This window comes from Euwallacea similis, chromosome 7 (genome assembly GCF_039881205.1).
Source record: "Euwallacea similis isolate ESF13 chromosome 7, ESF131.1, whole genome shotgun sequence".
Lineage (NCBI taxonomy): Eukaryota > Metazoa > Arthropoda > Insecta > Coleoptera > Curculionidae > Euwallacea > Euwallacea similis.
The window spans coordinates 5,400,204-5,423,408 of NC_089615.1; the positions used below are offsets into that span (position 1 = coordinate 5,400,204).

General features: G+C 36.1%; 1 protein-coding gene across 1 annotated transcript; it reads left to right on the plus strand.

Moving 5' to 3' along the window:
- Positions 1 to 5,018: 5,018 nt before the first annotated feature.
- LOC136409915 (homeobox protein goosecoid-like) lies at positions 5,019 to 21,513 on the plus strand. Its single transcript, XM_066391770.1, has 3 exons — positions 5,019 to 5,514; positions 11,553 to 11,803; positions 21,217 to 21,513. The coding sequence occupies exons 1-3, from the start codon at positions 5,217 to 5,219 to the stop codon at positions 21,391 to 21,393; spliced, it is 726 nt and encodes a 241-aa protein (XP_066247867.1). The 5' UTR covers positions 5,019 to 5,216; the 3' UTR covers positions 21,394 to 21,513.
- The last annotated feature ends 1,692 nt before the right edge of the window (positions 21,514 to 23,205 follow it).

Below are 23,205 nucleotides of genomic sequence, written 5' to 3' on the forward strand. Positions count from 1 at the left end.
GATACACTTTCAGACAAAATCAAAATTAATCAACACAAGATTTTTGAACAGAAATTGATGAGGTGGGAACACGTCGCGTTTTCAAAAAGAAATGGGTACTCGTAGACAATAGCGTTCTGTATTAGAGCTCTCTACATTATAATTTAATTTCTATAGTTACAATTGTTTCCATGAGAACTCAAAATAATTATTAGTTAAATACCAAATGCAATGAAAATTGTCGATTCACTTTAGAATAACAGGCATTAGCTAGCCGCGTATCACATTGAGTTACAGGTTTCCATCCAATCACTTAGGTAGAGTGACGTGGGCTCTGGTTAGCAGCAAATGAATGAATGGGCGACCGCAGAAAAAAAGGGCGACTTTTCTATCACCATAAAAAGAAAACCCGACCCTCGGGCAAAAAATACACACACGTCAGAAACCATATGAAAAAAGCCAAAACGAAAACAGCGAAACCCTCCCAGCAAAAAGAAAAATCTTCTCCGACACTGCCGATAATAATATCGTCAGTGTCGGGTCAGTAAGGGATAAAATCCCCCCTTAGGGAGAGTTCCGGGTCGGGGAAGGGGGGTTCTCTTCATTTCCAAGGTTTTTAGTGGGTAAACGCCTCGGCAAATCCCACACTAATACCCATCCGACAGGACAGAGCATCAGGACGGGGATGCCTGATGAAGATTTGACTTCTGACAAAAAAAAGCAATATGCATGAATGGAATTCGAAAAAGAAACGCGAGTACATATGGTGCATGAAATGCTTTTTTTCTATCTACATATTTTACATTGATCAAAAATTGTCTACAATTTTCGAGGGACTTCATATTAAAATAAGGATTTCAAGGATCAAATGCAACACATATATATTTATGCCGAATTTACATATACCGTGTAGCTCTAAATTGTCCATCTCCCCTGTTAACTTTTTAATAAATTCTTATTTTTGAAAACTTCAAAAGCAGTATTAAATAGGACAAAAACTACTATCTTTTGACGTTTTTTTTTAAATATCGCTTACGTGATCTGTAGCGCAAAATGACTGATTTTTTGAAAATTGAAACATGGGTCAAGTAACATCTTAAATTAAAGGTCTTTCAAAACTATTATACATTCAATGGTGTATTGTGATTCAAAATCGATTGATTAGTTTTTGAGAAAAACAGCTGCAAATTTGGTAAAAAATACAATACAAACTCAGTTAAATAGTAGGGTAAACAATGAAAAAACTTGTTTGTTGATGAGAAGTTGGTTTGTTTTCGATTTTGTGCTCACAAACAGTCTTTGGTTATTTTTATTCATTTATTTATTTTTATTTTTTTTAACCAAAAACTGTCTGTGAGTATAAAATTGAAGAAACCAATTTCCTATCAACGAACAAGTTTTTTCATTGTTTACGTATTTTTTAACTGAGTTTGGATTATATTTTCTACCAAATGTAAAGCTGTTTATTTCAAAAACTAATCAGTCAATTTTGAATCGCAGTACACCATTGAATGTATATACTTTTGGAAGCCTTCATTTGAGATGTCACTTGACTCATATTTCAATTTTCAAAAATCGGTCATTTTGCGCCACTGGTGACGTAAGAAACATTTAAAAAAAATTTAATTCAAAAAATGGTATTTTTTGTACTATTTAATGCTGTTTTTGAATTTTTTAAAAATAATTATTTGTTAAAAAGTTAACAGGAGGAGTACAATTTAGAGCTGTACAGTATAATTTTTTATTCGTGAAGATTAACAGAGCAGATATTTGATAAAAATTTTATTTAATCAATAAGTATTACCGTGGTTACAACTGCTTCTTAATACCGAAAAATCAAATTTTTATCGTCGAACTGATAGTGAATTAATTTTTCACACGTAATGTGTTTGATATGTAATGAGTGCTCGTGATCCAGGTGTACTAAAAATATCTAGATTTGTCGATGTACGAAATACATTCAAACGAGAATTTCCAGACACAAATATCATGTATTTGTGACACATTTGTATCATTTTTGACCCGCAGACATTGACATATTTTATTTATGACACATGACAGATTTAGTCACCATAAAATTTCTGTTATTGATAACTGTAGTTGCAGGGGTTACTCAATAATGAAATGCTTGATTTGTATCCACCATCGCTATCTATAACTTAAACCATATACCGTTTTAAACATACAACTACCTTAATTACCTAATTATATAATCTCATAATCTCCATATAGCATCCCCAGCATTTTGTCACTTAGGTATGTCCGCATCTGTGAATTTCCCACCAGCAAATGGAATGAGGCGGAGCTTGACAGACATTATTTATACGTACTATTGGCCGAGGCGGAGTATTCTCATCTCCTTCACTAATCCCCTTAATCCTGCGTGCTTCACCCAAATCGATTAGCAGACCTCGACGACGGCTGAATATACAGTTGCACAATAAATGAACTTTACTGTACGGTATTGGTAAGATTCTGAACTTTCTGCATGACTATGCTTATATGGAAATGACGCTCATGGCATGGCAAAGTCATGGTAGCATGAGACGCATAGGACGATTCATTTTAAGAATGATTTTTAAAGCGAAAATGTCCTAGAAGGCATAATATGTGTATTTCTACTTATATTCTACTTATATTTCTACTTCGTCTCTTGTCTTCAGAATTCTTTTAATTTCAATGAGGTAGGAACTTTTTTGCAGGAACTTGCGCTCTCTTATGTTCCTTTCTTCTCTCATGCCGTCCAAACAATGTATGAAAGTGTCTTCTTAAGGCTCAAATTATTAATGAGCTGTTAACTTTAACATCAGATTAATCTCCATGAATACCTTGAAATGGAGACAGGGTATTGGTTAGATCCTTTGGTTTCTATGGAAACCAGCTTGATATCTTTTAAGTTAATAGCGGACTGATAACTTGGTCCTCAAGGGGATCTGCACCAGTAAGATAGGTATCATCAACACGAGAAATCTATTTTCGGGTTGTGTAAACTATATTGCCAAAAGATATTTATTTTGCCCCCTAGCCCGCTGGCCATTTGCAATAAATTGCCACTGTTATACTGATGGTAATACATATATCTCTATAAATAGTGCTTTGAGGAACCACAAGCAAACGGCCACAGATGGACTGAATTTATGCAAGAAACATTGAACTTAAACTTAAAAAAAAAAATGTTTTTCCAGCACAAGGAGAAATCAAGCACTGATTGAATTGATCGCTCTCCATATAGTCCTACACAGTGACCGTTGAGAGTCGTGTTCCCACGTAACTCCCTGACATTTAGCTCAGGTGCTAAAATTCCAACCGTTCAAGTGAAGATACGAACTTCAATCGTCCCGAAGGTTATTAATTTCTTATTGAACTGCGCCTTTTATGTCGTTGGTGATAATCTATTTTTGGCATTGGAATTCCGAATTCATGTCTTAGCTAGGGCTTTTTGTAATAATTTGACCTTACGGCTCTTGCATGCTACCAAACATGAAATGCGGCAAAGTGGAGTGCCTCGTATGTAGCACGATGCGAGGTGAGTGTAAAATCTTCAGGAACAAACTTTAATGGCATTTGTTGAATTTTTTTTAACTTTATGAACAATTCTGCTCATTTGTTCCATCCATATCAGTCCTCTTCGCCTAGGTAGCGTTAAATGGCTAAAAGATAACCGAAGGACAAAATAAAGAAAATAAGTGTGGTAGAGGCTTTACAGACTTTTACCCCATATTCTCAAGAAGCCCACAAGGTGGCTTAACTCCAACGCGAGGATTAGATTGACCACTTTGCATGTGGAAGTGACAAAAACCACGTTTTGAGTTAATCTTGATATTTAGACATACGGAAGAAAGATTTAAAGATATTTGATTTGCATCGTGTGCAGAGATCTTAAAGAAAGGGGATTTAGAAACATTTTATTTCTCATAAACAGTTTCTTAAAGATTTTGGAAAGGAGTAAACAACCTTTTATAAGACGTCTTGAGTATAATAGCCAGACACCTTTTTTAAACGTGTCTATATTTTTATGGATCAAAACGGCGAAATGAGGGATGATATGTTTTCTAAGTAGACAAGGAAAAATTACTAGTTTGTTACATACAAAAAAATGAGAAAAGTCGTACCTTTCAGCATTTTAACACGCATTAAAATGGGCTTTATTAGTTATTACAGAATTTTAAAAAAAATCTTGTTTAATGTTCTTGTTCACAGTATGCTGCTGTCTTAAATGGTTATTTACCCAAGCAGTGCGGAAAGTGATACTTTACCTCACGCTTGGTGCAAGTTAACGGAAAACGCGAACCAGAGTTCAATCATTAATTGAGTGTGATAAGGACACTTTCGCACGTATTTAGTGTCATATTTTGCCTGCGAACGCAAGTTTGTTACTTTTGCTAAGTCGAATTGAGTATTAGAGTGTGATAAAATCTTGCCATGCACACACGCGGTGAAAGGTTTTAACACACGTTTGTCAACGGTTTTTTGACAGTGATTCATGCATCTTTATTTTGCGTGCGGTAAAATCATCCTTTATTGCCCGTTAATATAGGAAAATAACGGGCGGCTGTTGCTATATGAACATCCAATATACGGATCAGTTTCCCAACTCCCCTTACACCCGGCCCTGGCTTGAGACAAACGGTGCAATTGGTCGTTAAGCCGTTTAAGCTTTAAAATATACGACGTAATCCCTAAAACACAAATGAGCACACATGTCATTTCAGCACGAACAATGTATGTAAGTACTTAGGTATGTGTGTATAACATGTATGTCAGTTAATTTTTCCCCTTCCTGTCCTGCCTGACAAAAAACGAATTAAGCAGTACATCTACTTAATGCCCGTATAGTCGCATAATACAATATGGCGAAAGCTTAATGCCCATAATTTAAATAACTAACCGATTACCTCTCGCACGCCCCGGCGAGCAGTATGACACAAAGGGACGAAATGGAATTCAGTGAAATACCCCTCAGTGTGTAAAGTTTCCATAAAAGCACCCCCTGTAAACTCCGACTCTAGTTCTATTGGAGATCCACGACCAATCAAAACTCCAGTAGGCGTAGCTGCGTTCTGCTCTTCGATTTCTTTTGAGGACGTCTCGAATTTTAACCGTTAATCTCCGTCAGTTTCGGTCTGTCCGGTTTAGTTCATGTCGTAAAGCTGGCGACTAACGTAAAACGCGAAGTTAGCGAGTTGGACTGGTGTGAGTCCAGCGGCCCGGAAGATTTCCCTGAAGAGGAGTACAGAATGGTCGAAACGTCGGGCCCGCAAGCGGCCGTCTTGCCGCAGCATTTGATGTTTCTTAATCAGATGCATGAGGGTTTTAAGCCGGTTTACAGGAAGAACTGTCCTGCGACATCGTCTTCGACTTCGAGTGGTGCCTCTTTGTTCACAATTGACAGTATTTTGTCCCGGCCGAGGGCCGTGTCCACGGCCCTAAATCCTCGTCCGCCGGCGATCTTTCAAGCGGGTCAACCAACGGCCTTTGGTTTTGGACATATCGGTAGTACCGGTGCCGGGTTTGGATCATCGGCTGAATTTTTGGGTAAGTGCAAAATTAAACGGAACGCAGATAATTATAAAATGGGGGTATAAATATAAAACCTCGTTTCCTAAGTATTGTAAGTACACAACATTTTCTAAACATATTCTTGGGTCAAACCGAGAAAAAACGTTGTTATAAACTTATGTCTAGGATGGCTTCATTTCCGAAATACAGGGTGTTGAGAAACAATTCTGATGTTTTTTAAAGAGTATCCTGATTAGTGGTAGTAATTTTCAAACCATTTTTGTAGATTTTATAGTGTTAACCCTATTTTATTAAATTTTTTTGAGCTTTTGAATTTTTTTAAGCTGCATTAAAGTATTAGTTTCGATTTTAATTTTAGTCTGAAAAATGATACAAGATACGAAAACATACTAAAGAGTAGAAAAATTACATTTTCAGTTATACATAATTATGAAAATTGAAAAATTTACTGGGTGTTATTATTTTTGTGCAAAGTTTCCATAGGCCAGCTTTGCGGGCAAGTTCCAAAAATTTCTAGACGGCAAAAATTACAATTAAATTGAACTGCAATTTTTTTTTAACAACTAACCTGAACTAACCTGAACTAACAATAAAGCGATTTTTTTTCTACAATTCAATCCTGCGTTTTTCATTAAAAAACACCCTGTAGACGTAGTTTCAGTGGGAGCTCTTTTATACGCTACTTTTATTGTAAGATATACAGATTACCACATTTAAAAAATTATAGTTTTTTATTTAATGCTATTATTTCACAGCTCTTTGTGTTCTTGTTAGACTTACTTTGCATATATCCCCCTTTCAGAACACTCAAGGTGTATTAAAATTTAATAGAATAAGTATAATAGAATTTTTGGGACTAGCTTGTTGTAATGATAAAATTGCGGGATTCCTTATATTTTGATGTAATAAAGAATATTAATTATTACTTAGAAGTTTTATCGTTTTTAACCAAATGCAAGCTAGAACGTTATTTGCTAGGCAAAAACTTTCAGACACTCTGTATAGTTGTCGTAAAAATATTCAGGATGGTAAAATTACGATCCTTAAGCGCACATAATTTAAATTACCTTAATTTAGAAATATCTTTATCTTTTGGGTGTTTTCGTTTTCTGGCTATATGGTCCAAGAATATGGAGGTAAAGCACATTTTTTGTAAGATGTAAAAGCAAATGCTTAGAAACCTGAAACATTTTTTTAACTTCTTGTATCGTGAGATCTGGCTATTCCAGGTTCTTGTATAGTTTTGCCAGTAAGAAAAATTATTAAAAATAACAAAGAAAAATAATCTTTTTTTCTTTCAAATCAATGAAGGAAAAAGTAGTTCCATAGTATTTTCTTGTCCATGAGGTTTCTACACATGTGGTTTCTTTATTTTTTTAAACGAAAAGTTTTGGTACCGATAGTAATCATACTACTTTCGAAAGGTTATATATATATATAGTTTTTTCGAGTTCCAGCATTAAATTAAAGTTATTCAAAGAAACCCGCGATCAGTTAAATTAGGGCAAAATTGCGCAACTTAATTGTTGTTTAAAATAAGCATTAAAATTGGAAAAAATTCTAATTCTTCTGGAGATATTCGCAAAAAAACGAACATTACAAATTTCGTTTTCCTTAAATAGTATAAGATCTATTCATTGTAGAAAGATGAAGCTATAACTTTTTAGTTATAACGCATCTAAATACGAAGCGAACTGTTTTTTCACATACATATATAAAATGCAAAAGTTTCAGAACAAAATATTTTTTGCTTTGTGTATTTTTATAAGGCTGACGTTCATAATTTGTTAAATTTTTTATTTCGCTTTTTAAAGCTTTTTTTAACGCTTATACAGGGCGCCCTAAAGTTTATAAACCTTTGTAATATGCATTAGAACGCTTGCAATATAATAAATTGCAAATATGTTTGATAACCTGCACATTTATCCCAAGATGACCAAATTTAGTCTATTTTTTTTAATGTTTTTGAAAACGCATTGAAAATTCTAATAGATACGGCACTATTTGTGCCTGAACAGCTGGGAGACTCGGGTCCGATTTTATCATCTGGGATTCCCCGGCCGGACTTGAACGACCAGAGAGATATGACTCCTATATTTATCATGGATATTTCAATTAAAGTCCCGGTGTTTTGGAAAAGCAAAATCCCGAGATTTACGAGTCGTAATTTTGAGATACAGAAGATTAAATACCGTCTAAAATTCGGTATTCTCCATTCGAAAAAATTATCTATAAAACTTACTCCACCTACGGTGGTTGGCCAGAGGAGAGACTACTTAGCACTATTGTGTTCCCTCCTGAGGAGGTATGCAATGAAGGGAGCTTCGCATGCGCCTAGGCCACGGAATCTTAAATGTAATTCCCTTCGGAAAAATTCCTTCCTCTTTTGGCCCCCAGTTCATCCACCATCAAGTAGCCCTCAATTGTGCCTGCTCGTAGAACTCTGCATGAAGTCCCAGAAGCTCTGGAATTTCTGGAAAGGTCAAAATTTCCTATTTCCCCTTAGGGGATACTAACGGAGAGGTCTCCTTGCATTCAATTCATTCATCAGAAGGGCCCTCCAGCAAATTAGAGAGGCTTCTGGACGAGGCCTCTCCACTCCGCATACCGAGAAAGAGAGGGCTCATCCTCCTCAACTCTCACACTCCATCTTAGACTGATTAAGCGCATGTTCCTGAATCACTGGATAACTGTCCAAGTAGCATGAGGCAGGCCACGCCAGCATCTCATGGGACATCTGGATACTGGTTGGCGAATTATCCAGTTTTCATGAGTGTTAAAAAGGGGTGGACAACCAATCTAGCTGCGCACAACATTGGGTTGGAGGAGTTACACCCCAACAGACCTGGCTGTGTCAATGCGACGGGCCTGCTGTAACTTACCCATCCCTGAAGCCTATACGTGGTAAAAGCACCTTCTGCGCCTTCCGCCTCATTCATTGATTTTTTCGGTTTCTTCAATCGATGTTCTTCTATCAGTTTTAAAATTTGTTTTCTAATTATTCGTTTTTGCGCCAGTGGCGTAGGTAAAAGATTCGGGAGAAGTCCATCATTAATTCATTACCATCCCGAGGCACGAACATACTAATTCTGTTGTTTCGCCCATGGTTACTCTGACTTCGGGTCAGTTATGAATACTTTGTCCCTTCTTTTTGGGGTTTAATTTAATTTTCTAGGGGATGCATTGATGTTTATGAGGCCGCTCGCAAGATACACGCGAATCAACGGCAGGGACGCTGCGAAAATACCATTAGAAAATAATGTATTTCTTCAATTATTAACGAACTAATTTCAATATTACTCAGTTAAAAACGGCTGAGAATGTGCAACACACGCAGAATTAACGATTTATGATATTTTTAATTAATGCCAGTTGCGTCGTTGTGGAAATATTTAATTGACGTAAATGGATATAAAAGCATTTTTTCCAGTTTTCTGAGCAAATATTTTTGGAAACGTTCGCAAATAAACAAAACATTGAATTAGTCACATATACATATTGTATCGGGCTTGTTTTCGTGCCATTGTCGACCATAATTAAACTGAATTTGAGCGAATCCTTGGTTTTTTTTAATTAAAAACAAACACAGGGCCCATTAAACTATTATGTATCAGTTTTACATATTGTGAAACGCTATGTCGCCAATATGGTTTACGAACAATATTTTTGAAAATGGTAAATTTCTGCAAATTGCAAATAAACAAATAACGTTTCCATATTGTGACATCCATTCGGTAAATCGTACGTAAATATCAAACTAGAGGCCTCCAATATTAAAGTTAACACCTCAGAAAGCTTTGCCATACGAACGGTTCTGTAAGGGAGTTGAAGACGTGTTACGTAAAAATACTTAAGCTGGCGTGAATTTACACGTGATGGAAACAGTCGTAACGTATTAAAGGTCACATTTTTATTTGATGCACGAGTACGAGAGCTGTCTTTTATGTTTTGCATACAGGAACATAGATGGCGGCGCTACTCAAATGTCATTAATGAAACTCAACTTCAATCTTCAGTTAACTTAAAAATCCAAAGTTTCAGTGCGACATGTATAATGTTGTAGATACAGCGAATTTTGAAAGTTGACAAGCTGTTCGAACAGTGGAATTAAACCGAGAAAATTTTCGCGCAGTAATTCTTTACAACTTTCCAAAGCAACTATCTCAACAAGAATGTGTTGTCGAGTTGGTTTTCGTTTTCGGCAATGAAGCGCCACATCAGTCGACCATTTCTCGTCGGTATGGTAAATTCAAACGTGGACGGATGAATCTTAGCGACGATCCAAGGACAGGTATACCAAAAAACGGCAATCACCTATGAAAACGTTAATGCTGTACGCAGGCGTATCAAGGAAGATCGACATGTGACATATGGCGAGATTGAAGTATCATCGGGGATTTCAAAGACTTCAATTCAAGAAATTTTGCATGAAGGATTGGCTGTTAAAGAATTAGTGTCCCTTTGGATGTCGTATCTGTTGACCAAAGAATAGAAAGGAGATAAGGACAATCGGTGTCAAAAAACTCTAGGCCGTTTCAACGCACGAAACTCTAAAAATGTGTACAGAATTGTCAGCATCGTGGATTTACTCGTATAAACCAGAAAATAAACACTATTCGTCTGTAGGGATGTTCTAAGGTTAAGAAAAATCCACAAAAATAATCTGTTTTTCAAGTGGATCCAAAAAGATGGTATCGACATTTGTCTCAAAAGCAGGTCATGTAGCAATAGTTCCCTTGTAAGATCAAAGAACTGATACTGCCGATCAGTTTATTTCCCATTTATTTGCCGGAAGTCATCATGGAAAATATCCCTATTACCTATGCAGTATAAAGTAGTTAACAGTTTTTTTCTATTTACTCAAAAAATGCTAATTTTTGGTAGTTATGATATATATCGTATTTGTTCATTTTTTTCCTACTAATTGAATGGTGCAAAAATTATGGTAATGTGCTATTTGAAAAAAATGACTTATTTTGAATTTAAAAACTCTAAATTTCAGTAATTGTTTTCAAAAGCTTTTTTAAATATTTTTCTTAATTATTTAATTGTTCGTCACTTTTCCAGTAATTTAAAATTTACTTCATTAATGTATGTCAGCTACTTTTGTAAATAATAGAGTTTAAGTAAAGCTCTGCAAGTGTCAAAAAAGTTGTAAAAATCAGAATAAATCCAAAAACAATTGAAAATCGGTACTATGTTGTATTGTGAAACGTATGTTTATTTTCAATACAAAACCCATTTTACTAAAAAAACTACCATGTTCCATTTAAAAAAAATGAAGCAAGGGTCATTTTCCGGTATAACTAGAAGTCATATCAAGTTAAAAATATTTTTACAATGCCAGGTCTTTTTCCACAAAATAAAAATACATTAAATTTGTAATTTTCCGTATACGGGTCGTGCCAGCTCCGAAAGGCGAACCCTGTATAAAATCATCTATACATTAATCAAAATCCAACTGTGATTCCTTGACTACCACGTCTTCGGTTAAAAATCAATACCGTGAACTCCCTGGAGAATTTCCAAAAAAAATATTGCGCTTTTTAGTTTGAGATTATAAAGCCCGAGGGCTGAAAAACCCGAACTTCCGCATGCATGACCGACCCGCTCTAAGTCGAGAAAAACGGCCTAATAAGCGAGTTAAAAATTGTGGGATTTTTTTTTTTTTGGGTAAGGCGATTTTAATCTTGCGGGAATTCTGTTTAAAAGCTTTACTTTTATGTTGCTCGTTTTGTTTACAAACCAAAGTTTCTTCGCCGTTGTTTTCGGTTTATTGGTTTTTAAAGCGTGGGCTCGGAACGTGGGCAGCCACGAGGCTGGAGTATTGTGCCTTCCCCTTGGGTTGGAAAAATAGTAAAGAGTTATGAAAGGAAAATCCCTCCTAGACGATATTTACATTCAAGCTTCATGTGTTTTTTTTCCTGTTCAACGTTCTGCTCCTAATCAGTCATCAATGATTGTTGCACTTCTTGCGTTCCTGAGTTCGAGCACTCTGAGAACGTAAACTGTAACCGAACTTAATATCATTAAAGACGTCCCTATTGTTTCAGCTATGGCCTACCCAGGTCTGTACCCAGGTTACGTACACGCATTGGCAGCCGCCTCCCAAGCCGCCTCTTTAGCAAGTTCAGCCGGCCACCACCACCATCAACCGCCCAAGCGGAAACGCCGCCATCGGACCATTTTCAGTGAGGAGCAACTGGAACAGCTGGAGGCCACTTTCGAGCAGACTCACTATCCTGACGTGGTACTTCGCGAACAACTCGCCCTCAAGGTGGACCTGAAAGAGGAACGCGTTGAGGTAATTCCCGGAAGGGTATTCTGGGCGCGGTAGCGTTGGCGATAAAGCTCGAAGTACATAGAGTAAACTCGTTTTATATGCTCTTATACAGAGTGTCCCAGAAACATTGATGCAAATTAGTAAAGCGCGTTAGCGGATAAAACGACCGAGCGATTCAGCGAAATATGCCTGTTGCTTATTTCCATTCTAGAGAATCTTCGTTTGAAGCTAGTTGATAGGTGGCAACATCTGCGTCTTACCGAGATACAAAAAATCGACCCAACTCTTCATCAGTACCGACGATTTCAATGTCAGTGAAGGAAAGAAAAGTTAGGTAGATTTGTTGTACCTTGGTAAGGCGCATGTGGCGCCATCTACTAGGTAGCTTGGAGCCCTGCGTCCAAAAACCCCCTAAGGAGCAATTTCAAGTCTGTAAGTCCAAGCATCGCAATTTATTGTCACCCGGTACACCCGGTATAGAAACTCTTATGTACACAGTGTTAGTGTGTGCATGTATCTCATCCTACATTACCCAAATTATCTTAATTACCTAGTTATTTTATATTTGATTAGTCGAATGCTATCTGTAAGAACAGCCCTATCGATCCAAGCCGGTCACAAATCGGTGCATAGCAACTATGTATTTCTAATATTGTATAACTCTTCTATCACTTATCTCCGGGGGATAAATTGCTTTCCTTTATTTCCTTGTGTACGCTTAAGATTTCCCCGGGACTAATGCATTTAAATTCGATTGGAAAAATAATAGGGATTCGGAGATCGATTTTCATATTAAAAAGAAGAATGGCTGTTTACTTATTCGGTATCCTAATTTGCGTATGCGGTTGGGGCTTCCCGGGGCACAAAGCCGCGCAAATGGGGTGCCCGAGATTTTATTAGTTCGCCCCTTATGTAAATAACACGATTCACTTGTAAGGTATCTGATATCTTCTTGTCGATTTATTTCTGATAAGGCTACAAAATTTCCGCTTGGTTTGAGAGTATGTAAATTATGTGGTTTCAATAGAAAAAATATAAATCCCCGCCCAAAAACATATAAAAATTTTTTCTCAAATTTCGCTTATTCGCGGTAAACTCGCGCAAAAACGCGGCATCAGACTTTTTTAATACCTACAGTAACGTATCCTGTAGGAGACTGAAGGCGAAGCTTCATAATGTGTAAAACCAAGGGGATAGTGAATTCTTGAAAAATTCTAATCACCAAATCTCCCTACTTCCTGAAGCGTCTTAAGCTTCACTCGAAATTTTAGAAACCTCTCTGTAGAAGCTAAATATCTAACAATTTTAATAAAAATTGAAAAAATTATGCAGGGTGGTTGCGGAATTCCTTCAATAAATACATAGGGGTATCCTCTCAGCGATATAGCGAAAATGTTCATATAAACACTGGTCCGAAAATGCCACATATCTTTGGACTCTATAGTTTCTACAGTTGTTGTGAGGTATAGTTGAAATTTTGATTGAATTCCTAGCCATTTGAGACCTCCAACTATGTAGCCTATGAAGAAGGGTTAAGACCCTAAAGTTTTCTCAACGAATTGTTCATAATACAATACAATTTAGAGGGCTCTAGCAAAGCTGGGGTTGAGTGTTCAACTCTGGTAAGGAAAACTTTCAGGAGACCTTAAATTTATTTCGACAAAATACAACTAAATACCAATATAATCAACATATTGCAGCCATTTAAGCTTGGGGATTCCTTCTCTTCAGCCGAATTTGATGCCAGAGTGCAACTCTAATCAAGATTGATTTCAAGGGACGACATTTTTAAATAAACTATAACATTAAAGCCACATGGCAAAATGGATCCTCTCGCATGCGCTTCATTAAGGAACTTGAAGTCTTTTGTGAGAACAATGATTTTTTCATAAAAAGAATTTCATTTAGAGCGCTATAGTGAAACTTGGAGCGAGTGCGTAATTAGCTCTAAGATTTGCAGGTACAATATCTTTAAACAAATTGTAGCATTAAGGCTACATGAAAAACTGGATTTGCTTGCGTTCGCTTCATTGAGGATCTTTAAGTTTTTCTTTAAGAACCGTGAATTTTTCACGAAAACAGTTCTATTTATATCGCTACAGTGGAACTTGGAGTGAGTGTGTAACTAGCTCTAAGATAAAAACTAACACCAAAGCGACACTCAAATTCGAAAATTTTAAGCTATGAAAAGGACCAACATTCTGCTTGATTGGACAATTTAAGGTTTCCGCTCGCAAACCCGAAATTTCCATGGTGACAGTTCCATTTAGAAAAATTATTCGGTTTTATTTAAATGTTCCACTCTCAAAAGTGCCATTAATCTAATACACGTTTTATTGTTTTCTCCTTTTGTCTGTATTTAAATATCAAACTCGAAACATCACGTGTAAAATCGGCGACACAAAGCAACCAAACCAGCACCAATAATAATTACCCTTCCGCCAGGGAAGCTTTTGTAATCATTCAAAGTAAGTACGAATTTATCCGAAACAAAGCCCGGCGCGTTTTAAATGATATCGGCCGTTTGTTGTCGCTCATTATCGTCAGCTTTTCGCTTTATCCCGTCGAATAATACCAATTAGATCGCTCATTTTCGCAGCGACAAAGCAGTTTTAAGTGAATTTTATGAGCGCAACGACTTTTGTCTTTGATGTGAAGCTACCAGGCGCGCGATTCGTTCATCCGACCGGAAATAATTCCAATTTAACCGGGCAGAGGGCGGATCCTGTGTCGCTCGCCGACATCGAGAAACGCCATCATCAATCCGCTCTTCCGGAAATATACCTGCGTACAACATTGTGCCGTCTGTTTCAATAAATGTCAAACGGGAAAGATTTGGGTGCATGTGTATGTATGCGGAATTGAACGCGTTGTCATCGGAAAAGGGCTCGATCGATCCCGGAAAACTTGAGCTCTACACCTTTGTGAGGCACAACCAGTTTTCGTTTTCCTTCACTCAAATTGTCTTATATTTTTGCATAAAGAATTTTATTATTGTCCGGAGAATACTTCCAGAAGTCGAATGGCTTGAAATCGGGCCTACAGGGAGGCCATTGAGCAAACTTCTCCTGGCCCGTCCTCCGGAGGGGAGACATAAGAGCGATAATTGCATTTAAAATGTTCTGGATATAAGTTGGGTTTAAACTGAATATTATTTTGTCGATATTCAGTTTCGCTGTTGAGTCTTTCTTTATCTTGACGACCCTGTGTATACGCCGGCATCAATTTGATTTTTTCAGAAATGTACTTAAATAGCTAGGACGGCTTAATCGAACTTCTGTTGCTTTGATAATATGCAAATATTTGCCGTCTGAAGCCAATAATCCATTTAGAACTATAGTGACCCTTTTAAGATCTATTTTCCTAAATGTCGGTCTCGGCTTTCATTTCCTCTAATAACCACAAAGGAAAACCCAATTCGGAAACATGATGAACATTTATTCCATTTTGAGTCGATATCTTTTTCATTAACATTTTGGACCGATTGATCAAGACCAGACAACTTGATGTGGATGATGTGCTTGCACAGAAACGGGACTTCTAGCGAAGTTTTCCGGTCTTTGATTTTGCGGTGATTGGCAAATTTTATTGATTTTTCTTATAACTTATCTTTCGTTGGTTTGTTTTCCCTTCTGGATAATTCCTAGTATCTCATGCCAGAAACATTCTCTTGAAGTTCCACTCCTACCGTTGCGAAGAGGACTGCCGCTATGGAAAGTCAAGGGGTGAAGGCAATAGAATGAGGCGAAGTCATAAGAAAACTGTTTCATTACTGATTTCAAATTCAAAGTTGCTTACTTACTAGTTTTAAACCGATTTATGTATCCATGGACTGCGTATTGTAAAAATTTTTTGAACAGTCTCATGACAGAGACCGAGACCAAGACTTAATTTCAGGTCTTCTCTAAAACAGATTAGTCCTGAATTATTGATAGCTCGGAACTTTAAAGTCCCTCGGTAAATCGATGGACCGATTCGAACGATGAATTTCGATTCGTCAAAAGTTTTTCTAGTTGGCGCAGTCGAGTCGGATTCTTGCTTTGCCTCGCCCGGGGCGGATTATTCCGATTCGGCGTCGGACTTCCCCTTTCGGGCCGTAATAATTAACATCGCGTTGAATTTTTGATCCACTCGAAACAATGAAATGTTTTGAGACTAAACAAAATTAGCCTGAACCGATGTTGATACTCGGTAATAGAATAATCTGACTGCCGCCTGAAACAGCGGCCGACGCGGACCGGTCAAACTTAATTGAATTAGAGCGAGGGCGCCATTTTAAATTATGAAACGTATTTTGTGGGTTTTAGAGGATTATTTTTTCGGTTTTCGGAAATGGGTTTAGTCTCGTGGTAATTAAAAGTAAATTTTGTATAACCACAGTTTCGACAAAAGACTAGGTATATGTAAACCTCATTTTACAGCACGCAACATATGCCTCTATTCATAATACACGGTATCTTTTCAATCGTAAAATATAAAAGAATATTAACGAGTTATTCCGCGATTTACATGTTTCAGTTCGTTTGCGCTATGTGCCTCATTTCTTCCCGCTTAACTTTGATTATTTTCGAAACCTCCGCGAACTTAATTATAAATTTAGATTTTCTCCCTGGAACTCTTATTTCGCGACGAACGAAGAATGGGGCGCGTTTTCCATTTGAGCGAGTTTTCTTTAGTACTTTATAGGTGTATTATTATTGCGATACGACGTTAATTAAAGCAAATTATGAGCACGACATCAATTTTCGCTAAACTCAAAATTAATTTAAGGGAAATCAAAAATATTGTAACGTCTTATTTGTGAGCCGTACCACCGCAATGATTTAAATTGCAGCGGATAAACAATGGACACTCATCTATCGAACTTATTTATTTTTATACTTATGAAATCATTGGGCGTATTCAAACACTTCAGCGCTTCTCTTCTCTGAATGCATCCATTCATCTACAGAGCCCCAGAAACATTGGTACAAATGAATATGGAGTGCTAGCGGATAAATACAAAATGTTTAAGTTTTTTATTGCACTTTTTTATCACTTACGTGATGTCCATCTCTTCAGCTATAATTTTCTTGATGTATTTGTCAAGTAATATTCCCATTTAGTGTTTTCCTAAGAAATCCTCCAAGATGCACGAGTGGCCAAAGCCACGAAAATTGGTGAAAAACGTAGACTTTTGTTTCCCAAAGCCTAAAGGAAGTCCTAGGAATCACTGCAGAACCTCGCGGAGAAGCAGGAAAAACAATCGAAATGAATATCTCCTTCGGATTTGTTATTCTCGGTTATTTTATAATTTTATCTCCGCCTAAATCGAGCCCCGATATCCGTCTAGAGTCTGGGAAAACACTCGCCCCATTTGCTAAACTAACTAAACTGCTTTGCCTGTATTTATTTTGCTGGGACCGCGTCCTTAAATTTAAATACGGTAACCGATGGAAGACGAAATGTATATATAGCGAATAAGAATCTTAGTGGTTGATTTACAGAAACGTTTTGCGAAAACTTATCAATGAATAACCCTAGGTGAAGTCAAACTGCGACTTCGTTAGCTTATCCATTTCTTCCAATTTCAAATTCCCACTTATTGAACCCCTAGGTGTTCTTAAAAAATGTCTTTCCAGCAAAAAACGATTTCTTGCAGCGACATACTTCTATCACCGTTTCTGTGCTTGTCACATTTTGATCAAGACATAAAATGATGACATATTCGAGCGTATATGATGTCCAAAAAAACGTAGGAGCCAAAAATTTTCGTATTTTAAATGCTACTTTAGATTATCCATTTTATGCTAAGAAACGTTCATGAGCCACACCCTATATCTAGATTTGGAAATAACAATTGGAAATAATATTTTTATACCTCACGGAAATGTGAATCGACAAAATAGTTCATATTGGGTGGGCCAAAAACCGAGATGGATGAAAGAACACCATATCAAATATTCACCAGAAAAATTTAGACTGGAGCTAGAATTTTTGATTCTAAAATAGTCGGGTCTATATTCTTCGACGGTAATTTAACACGTGGTTCTTGTAGGATGGGGCCCCACCCCATTTTACGTTAAATGCCAAAACCAGAATCTTAAAGAGATATTTCCTACTTGACGGACACGAAGGACGGGTGGAATTGAGTGACCAGCTAGGTTTCCCGATTTGAGCTCTCTAGATTTTTTTTCGATAGTATCCTTTGCAAAAAAAAATTTATACTACTAGCAGGCAAATTTAAATGAATCACGACAGAGAATACTAGAGGAAATAGAATATATTACCCCTAGGATGCTGGAAAACGTAATAGAGAAATTTAATGATAATTTAAAATATTATCAAACAACCAAGGACGGTCCTTTCCAGCACCTAATAAACTGATCGTTGGTCATATTATATTATGCTTACTTTTGTAGGGGTCATGGGAAGAATTGTATTTTATGTATGGACGTATAAAAAGTACTTAGAATTATCGTGCAGGTGCGATACGCCACTGAAATCTGTTTAGTCACAAATGAATCTATCTTCGCATTTCCATTTCTAAGATTACCCGTATTGTCCTGTAGAGTGGTTGCCACCCATGATTGTTTAAACATCGCATATCTTAACGAAAAAGTCACTAATCGGTAGTGGTCAGCAAATACACATTGTGTAAATAGAAATTTGGATAAAAATCGGAAGCTTGTTGGTTTTCTTGTCTAGCCACTCGACCCATCGATTTTGGGTAAACATACTCTAGGCATGTCATTTTTGAAGTGGGTCATACGATTATGACGTAACCTGTGAAGCCACGGTCAAAAAGCGACTTTCTATTGATTTTTCGGCAAAAATGTATTCGAGATTATTTCACCCCCGAGCCCTGAAGCAGCGACTTAAGAGGCATTATCGTTGAAGAGTATAAAAGTGTCGGCACGTCTCCCGCGCACCCTCTCAACGACCACTTTTTAACGTAAATAACCCCTCAATTAAGCCGAGTTAAGGGGGCGAGTAGTCTAAATGGGGCCGATTCTTAGTCCCCAACAATAACATATTTAATACGGGGCCATTGTTCGGGAACAACCCATATCATCGCATTAATAAACACAATCGCTACTCCGTCGTGTTTGTTTTACTTCGCCGAATCGAAGCCAGGATAATGCACATCGAATGATTGTTTTTCCAAAGGGCGAACGAAAGGGCTAACCATGCTTCAATTTCGAGTATTGATTGAGGAAAATCTGATTATTAAAACACATGCGAAACTATATGGAATAAAGAGCGTTTATCCCAGATGATTGTTTTCACCCAGGGTTGTAGGGCAATTGCCAATCCAGCGAACTACCCATCGTTAAATTCAATCGCGAAACTTCAATAATGAGATTATAAGTGAAAAGAGTGGAAAGGAGTATAAAGTTAGTTCAGGTTAGATCGATCTTTTATTTCCTGAACAAATAGGTTTAGGGAGAAAGTGCAATTTTTTTTCATTTATTTCTATTAATTATTTTAAAAAAACACACATTCGACTGAGTCAAATATATTTTTTTCGGTCGGAGATTTTACGATTCAATTTTAATCTCCAATGGGCTTAAGTTATATTTTTGTGCCTGTTTGCTATTTTAAAAAGAGGATAAAACATTATTTCAAACATGCACAGAAAATAGTGGGTACTTGTTCGGATTGTCTAAATTCACGAGTAATTTCCTTAGTTAATGTTATGAGAAACGCATTTGAATTGATAATATAGAACGAGTCGAAAGTAATCGAAAGAAAAATAAAATGAAATAAATGATGAAACATTTATTTAAAATAAAAAATCAATTGAAATAGTGCCAATTTCTTTGAAGTATTTTCGTACCTTAAAGGTATTGTACATGTATGTGTTTCTCCAGCCAGGAAAAGGCTTACGTACTTACCTTTTAATTTAATATCATATTTACTTGATAGAAATGTATATAGACATATACGATAGACCAATATTTAATTTAGACATTTACTTTCTATTGTGTGTGTTTGTAATTTCTTTGGACGGGCCCATTTAAACGACTGCCGTTAAAACCAAAACACAATCCTCTATTAATTGATCATATTGTTAATTGATGCCTTTGCTGTATAAATTATGCAACGAAAATATCCCTGAGCAGTTATTATCTACTTAAAAGCTAAAATTCCCCAGCAAATACGATGGGACGGCGAAAAGTTAAACAAACAGCCGTGTTAATGCGGCATTTCAAGTGGTTCCAATTGTCAATACATTCCGGTACCACCCATGTGGTGTTTTAACACCACAGACAACTTATTAGCTCTCAGATTCGATAACTTACATGTTTGAGCCTGTAATTTGACTTTCAGAGAGCTAATACGGATTTTTTTACCATTGAACAGAAGGTATGCACTTTCAGTAAAATTTTTCTACCTGAAAACACCGGTTTTTGTCTCTGGACCAGAAGTAGACGTAGGAGATCGTCAAAACCACTTTCTGTTCCACTTTATTTTGTTTTTCTGATCTCTATGTCATCAGCTAAAATGGCTCGTAAAAAATAAGTCACGTGTAGAAAATGTGTTCATGAGGGCTCACACCTCTCCAAACACCGGTTTTGCATAATTATTGAACGTAATGTAGAATTAAGGAAATCATATTTCTTTAAGTGCTTTCATGTATTAAAACAAATTATTTAGATTTTCGTCGCATATCGGCTTTGCTGTGACATGAGTACCCAATTATATTAGAAAAATGTCAAGAAACTGCAAGCTACGCAAGAAAACAATATTTTTAACATCAAGACAGGCTTGCAAAGGGCATAAAATTCCATATTTCGCGATGGCGAATGATGTGAAATTAGTTGTTTTGTTCACAAATTACAGCGAAAACTGTGTGTGAATAAAATAAATTATTTTTCAATATAATTAATTTATTAAAATGAAAAGCTATGTTAATAAATTTTAAAATCATGTCGCATTATTGTGAAATAGCAGTAAAGTATGTTTTCAAATTCCTATAATAGAGTTTCTATATTTTCAGATTAATACTTTTAGGTCTATTATAAATCGTACATTTAGCGATGTCGAGGGGTGTCAGATCCGGTAGTCTTGCTGGCCATTCTGTCACCTGGTCCTATCAAAGTTTAGCCACGCCCTAACTGGCAGAGCGAAGTGAAAGGCAGTTCTATCGTGTTGAAAATGGAGGTTATCCTCATTCAGTTTTAAAGCTCAATTTTAATAAAATTGATTTCTTAAAATTTGGATTATGAGAGGGTTTATGTTTTCTATAAAAAATTCAAATACAATTCTCCAATTAGATTTTTCCAACGAAGACAGATCAAATAATTTCGTTTAATGACATTAAAAAAAATTATTGGGAGTATGAAAAAATATTTGTTCTCCTCAAAGTTGCTCTATCCATTCCTAATTATTATTAGTACTGTCTGAATTTGCTCGATTAATGTATTATGACCGTTATCATTTATTTCCAGGTTTGGTTTAAAAATAGACGGGCGAAATGGCGGAAGCAGAAAAGAGAAGAGCAGGAGAGGTTAAGGAAGATTCAAGAAGAGGATTCACGGTCTAGTATTGATGCGCAACGTATCTTGGCGCCACCTTCTGCGCAGCAGTTTAGCGAGGACGATTCGTCCGATTTAGAGGTGGCCTAAACGTTAAGTTTCAATTTCTGAATATATTGTTTTAAGAACTAAGTGAGCAATTCTGTACGCATAATGTGCGTTCAGGAATATTTTATTCATTTAAAGATCTCTGTCTTATAGATTTTTTTTTGTATTAAAAATGTCATATATTTTTATTGCTTTGATAATTTATTTTACGTGGGAAGGGATAAATATTGCATTTAAATTTCAGTATTCAAGGTTTTTAACTTCTTTTTAAATATTTTAAAAGGAGGATTGAGAAAAAACTATGAATATGTACTCGTATGTAACAATAAGTTCGACAACTTAAGTGCATTGTTTTTCTTTTTCCACTAAAGCTAACTTTCAGATTGCCATATGGAAGCCACTTTTTTTATTTGAATAATATTTTGTTTTTGTTTTTCAAATAGTCGAATTGAGAAATAGACTAAACCGATTTGTTTCTGTGAAAAATAGATTTCTCAGGATGGTATCTTCGTTGTTTTGTCACGAATACTCCAAAAATAAAGCAATCGTGATTAACTTTTCGAAATTTGATTCGTATACCAGGGACGAATTAAAAGTTTAAATTCCATAAAATATGTACGAACGGACAATTGTCTTGACAAAAAGGTAAGTGTATTAAATCATTTAAAAAATAATTACCAGCAGATTTTGAATTAAAAAATGTATCTTGTTATTTAAAATACAAAACTCTGTGCTACTTTCGTCCAATCGGAAAATGACACATGATATTTGACATTCTTCATTTGACATTTAACAATATTAATTCCATTGTGTAATATTGATGTCCCAAATTGATTAAGTATATTCGATTTGGATCACTCGGTACAAGTTATTCCAATTCAAAAACCAGGGAAATAGTTATATTATCATCCTGCAACTAACTCTTCTTATCATTTCGATTTCTTTCGCCTTGGAGTTAAACATACGTTCATGTGAACACACACTAGCATTGCAAAATTTGTCAAGTGGCAACATCGCATAACACAGCACATTCACACATCTCGGTTTTATGGGTCAATAAAGTATGCTTATCAAGTTTGTTATCCGTGTCAAGTGAACAAAGAGATATCCCAAGTTTACATCAACCGCAATCGCCTCTATTGCATAATACGAGTGACGCGTTTCGCTGTTGCCAAATATTGTAATGTTAGAGCCAATATCTTGCAGATACTGCTCAATTAAAATTTAAGTTATCATTTGGGCATATAAGGCACTTATGATAATTATTCTTATTTACGTTGCTTTACCGCAATCTAGTCAATTGTTATTTTGTAAATAGTATATATTGTGATGTATGTACGAAATGTAAATAACTCTTTTTAAACTACTTTTAATGTAATTTGATGTTAACTTTTTATTATACAATCTACTACTGACCTTTCAAATGTTATTTCACGCTGTTAGGTCCTATTCCTCTTAAGGCCCTATAACTCCTATTCGACTCGTTACAAATGTAAGGTTACTAACTAAATTAACTTTTTGATGTGTTCCATATGTAAGTAACAATTATCTTTAATAGATGTTACTTATTAAAAGAGAGACAGAAAGAGAGAAAGGGAGCTAGAGAGAGAGCGAGAAAGAATGGGAGCAAGAGAGAGGGAGAGTTAAGTATGAAATATAATACTTTTTAGTTTCTTAATACACCAATGTATAAATATTCTAAAATAATGTGTATTTGGCATTTTCATTTAGAATTTCAGTCTTTGAACTTACTATATCCGGTTACCATAAAAGGACTGAAATTCTCTTTGATTTCTATACAAATTTCACATCATGTAAACTCTTGTACTATACATATTTAATTGAATTGCGATC

Excerpts from the sequence above, each read along its gene's own strand:
- LOC136409915 (XM_066391770.1), top strand. The coding sequence starts at position 5,217 with ATGGTCGAAACGTCGGGCCCGCAAGCGGCCGTCTTGCCGCAGCATTTG. Across the intron at positions 5,515-11,552 it reads ATCATCGGCTGAATTTTTGG|CTATGGCCTACCCAGGTCTG; the intron begins GTAAGTGCAAAA and ends CTATTGTTTCAG. Across the intron at positions 11,804-21,216 it reads TGAAAGAGGAACGCGTTGAG|GTTTGGTTTAAAAATAGACG; the intron begins GTAATTCCCGGA and ends ATTTATTTCCAG.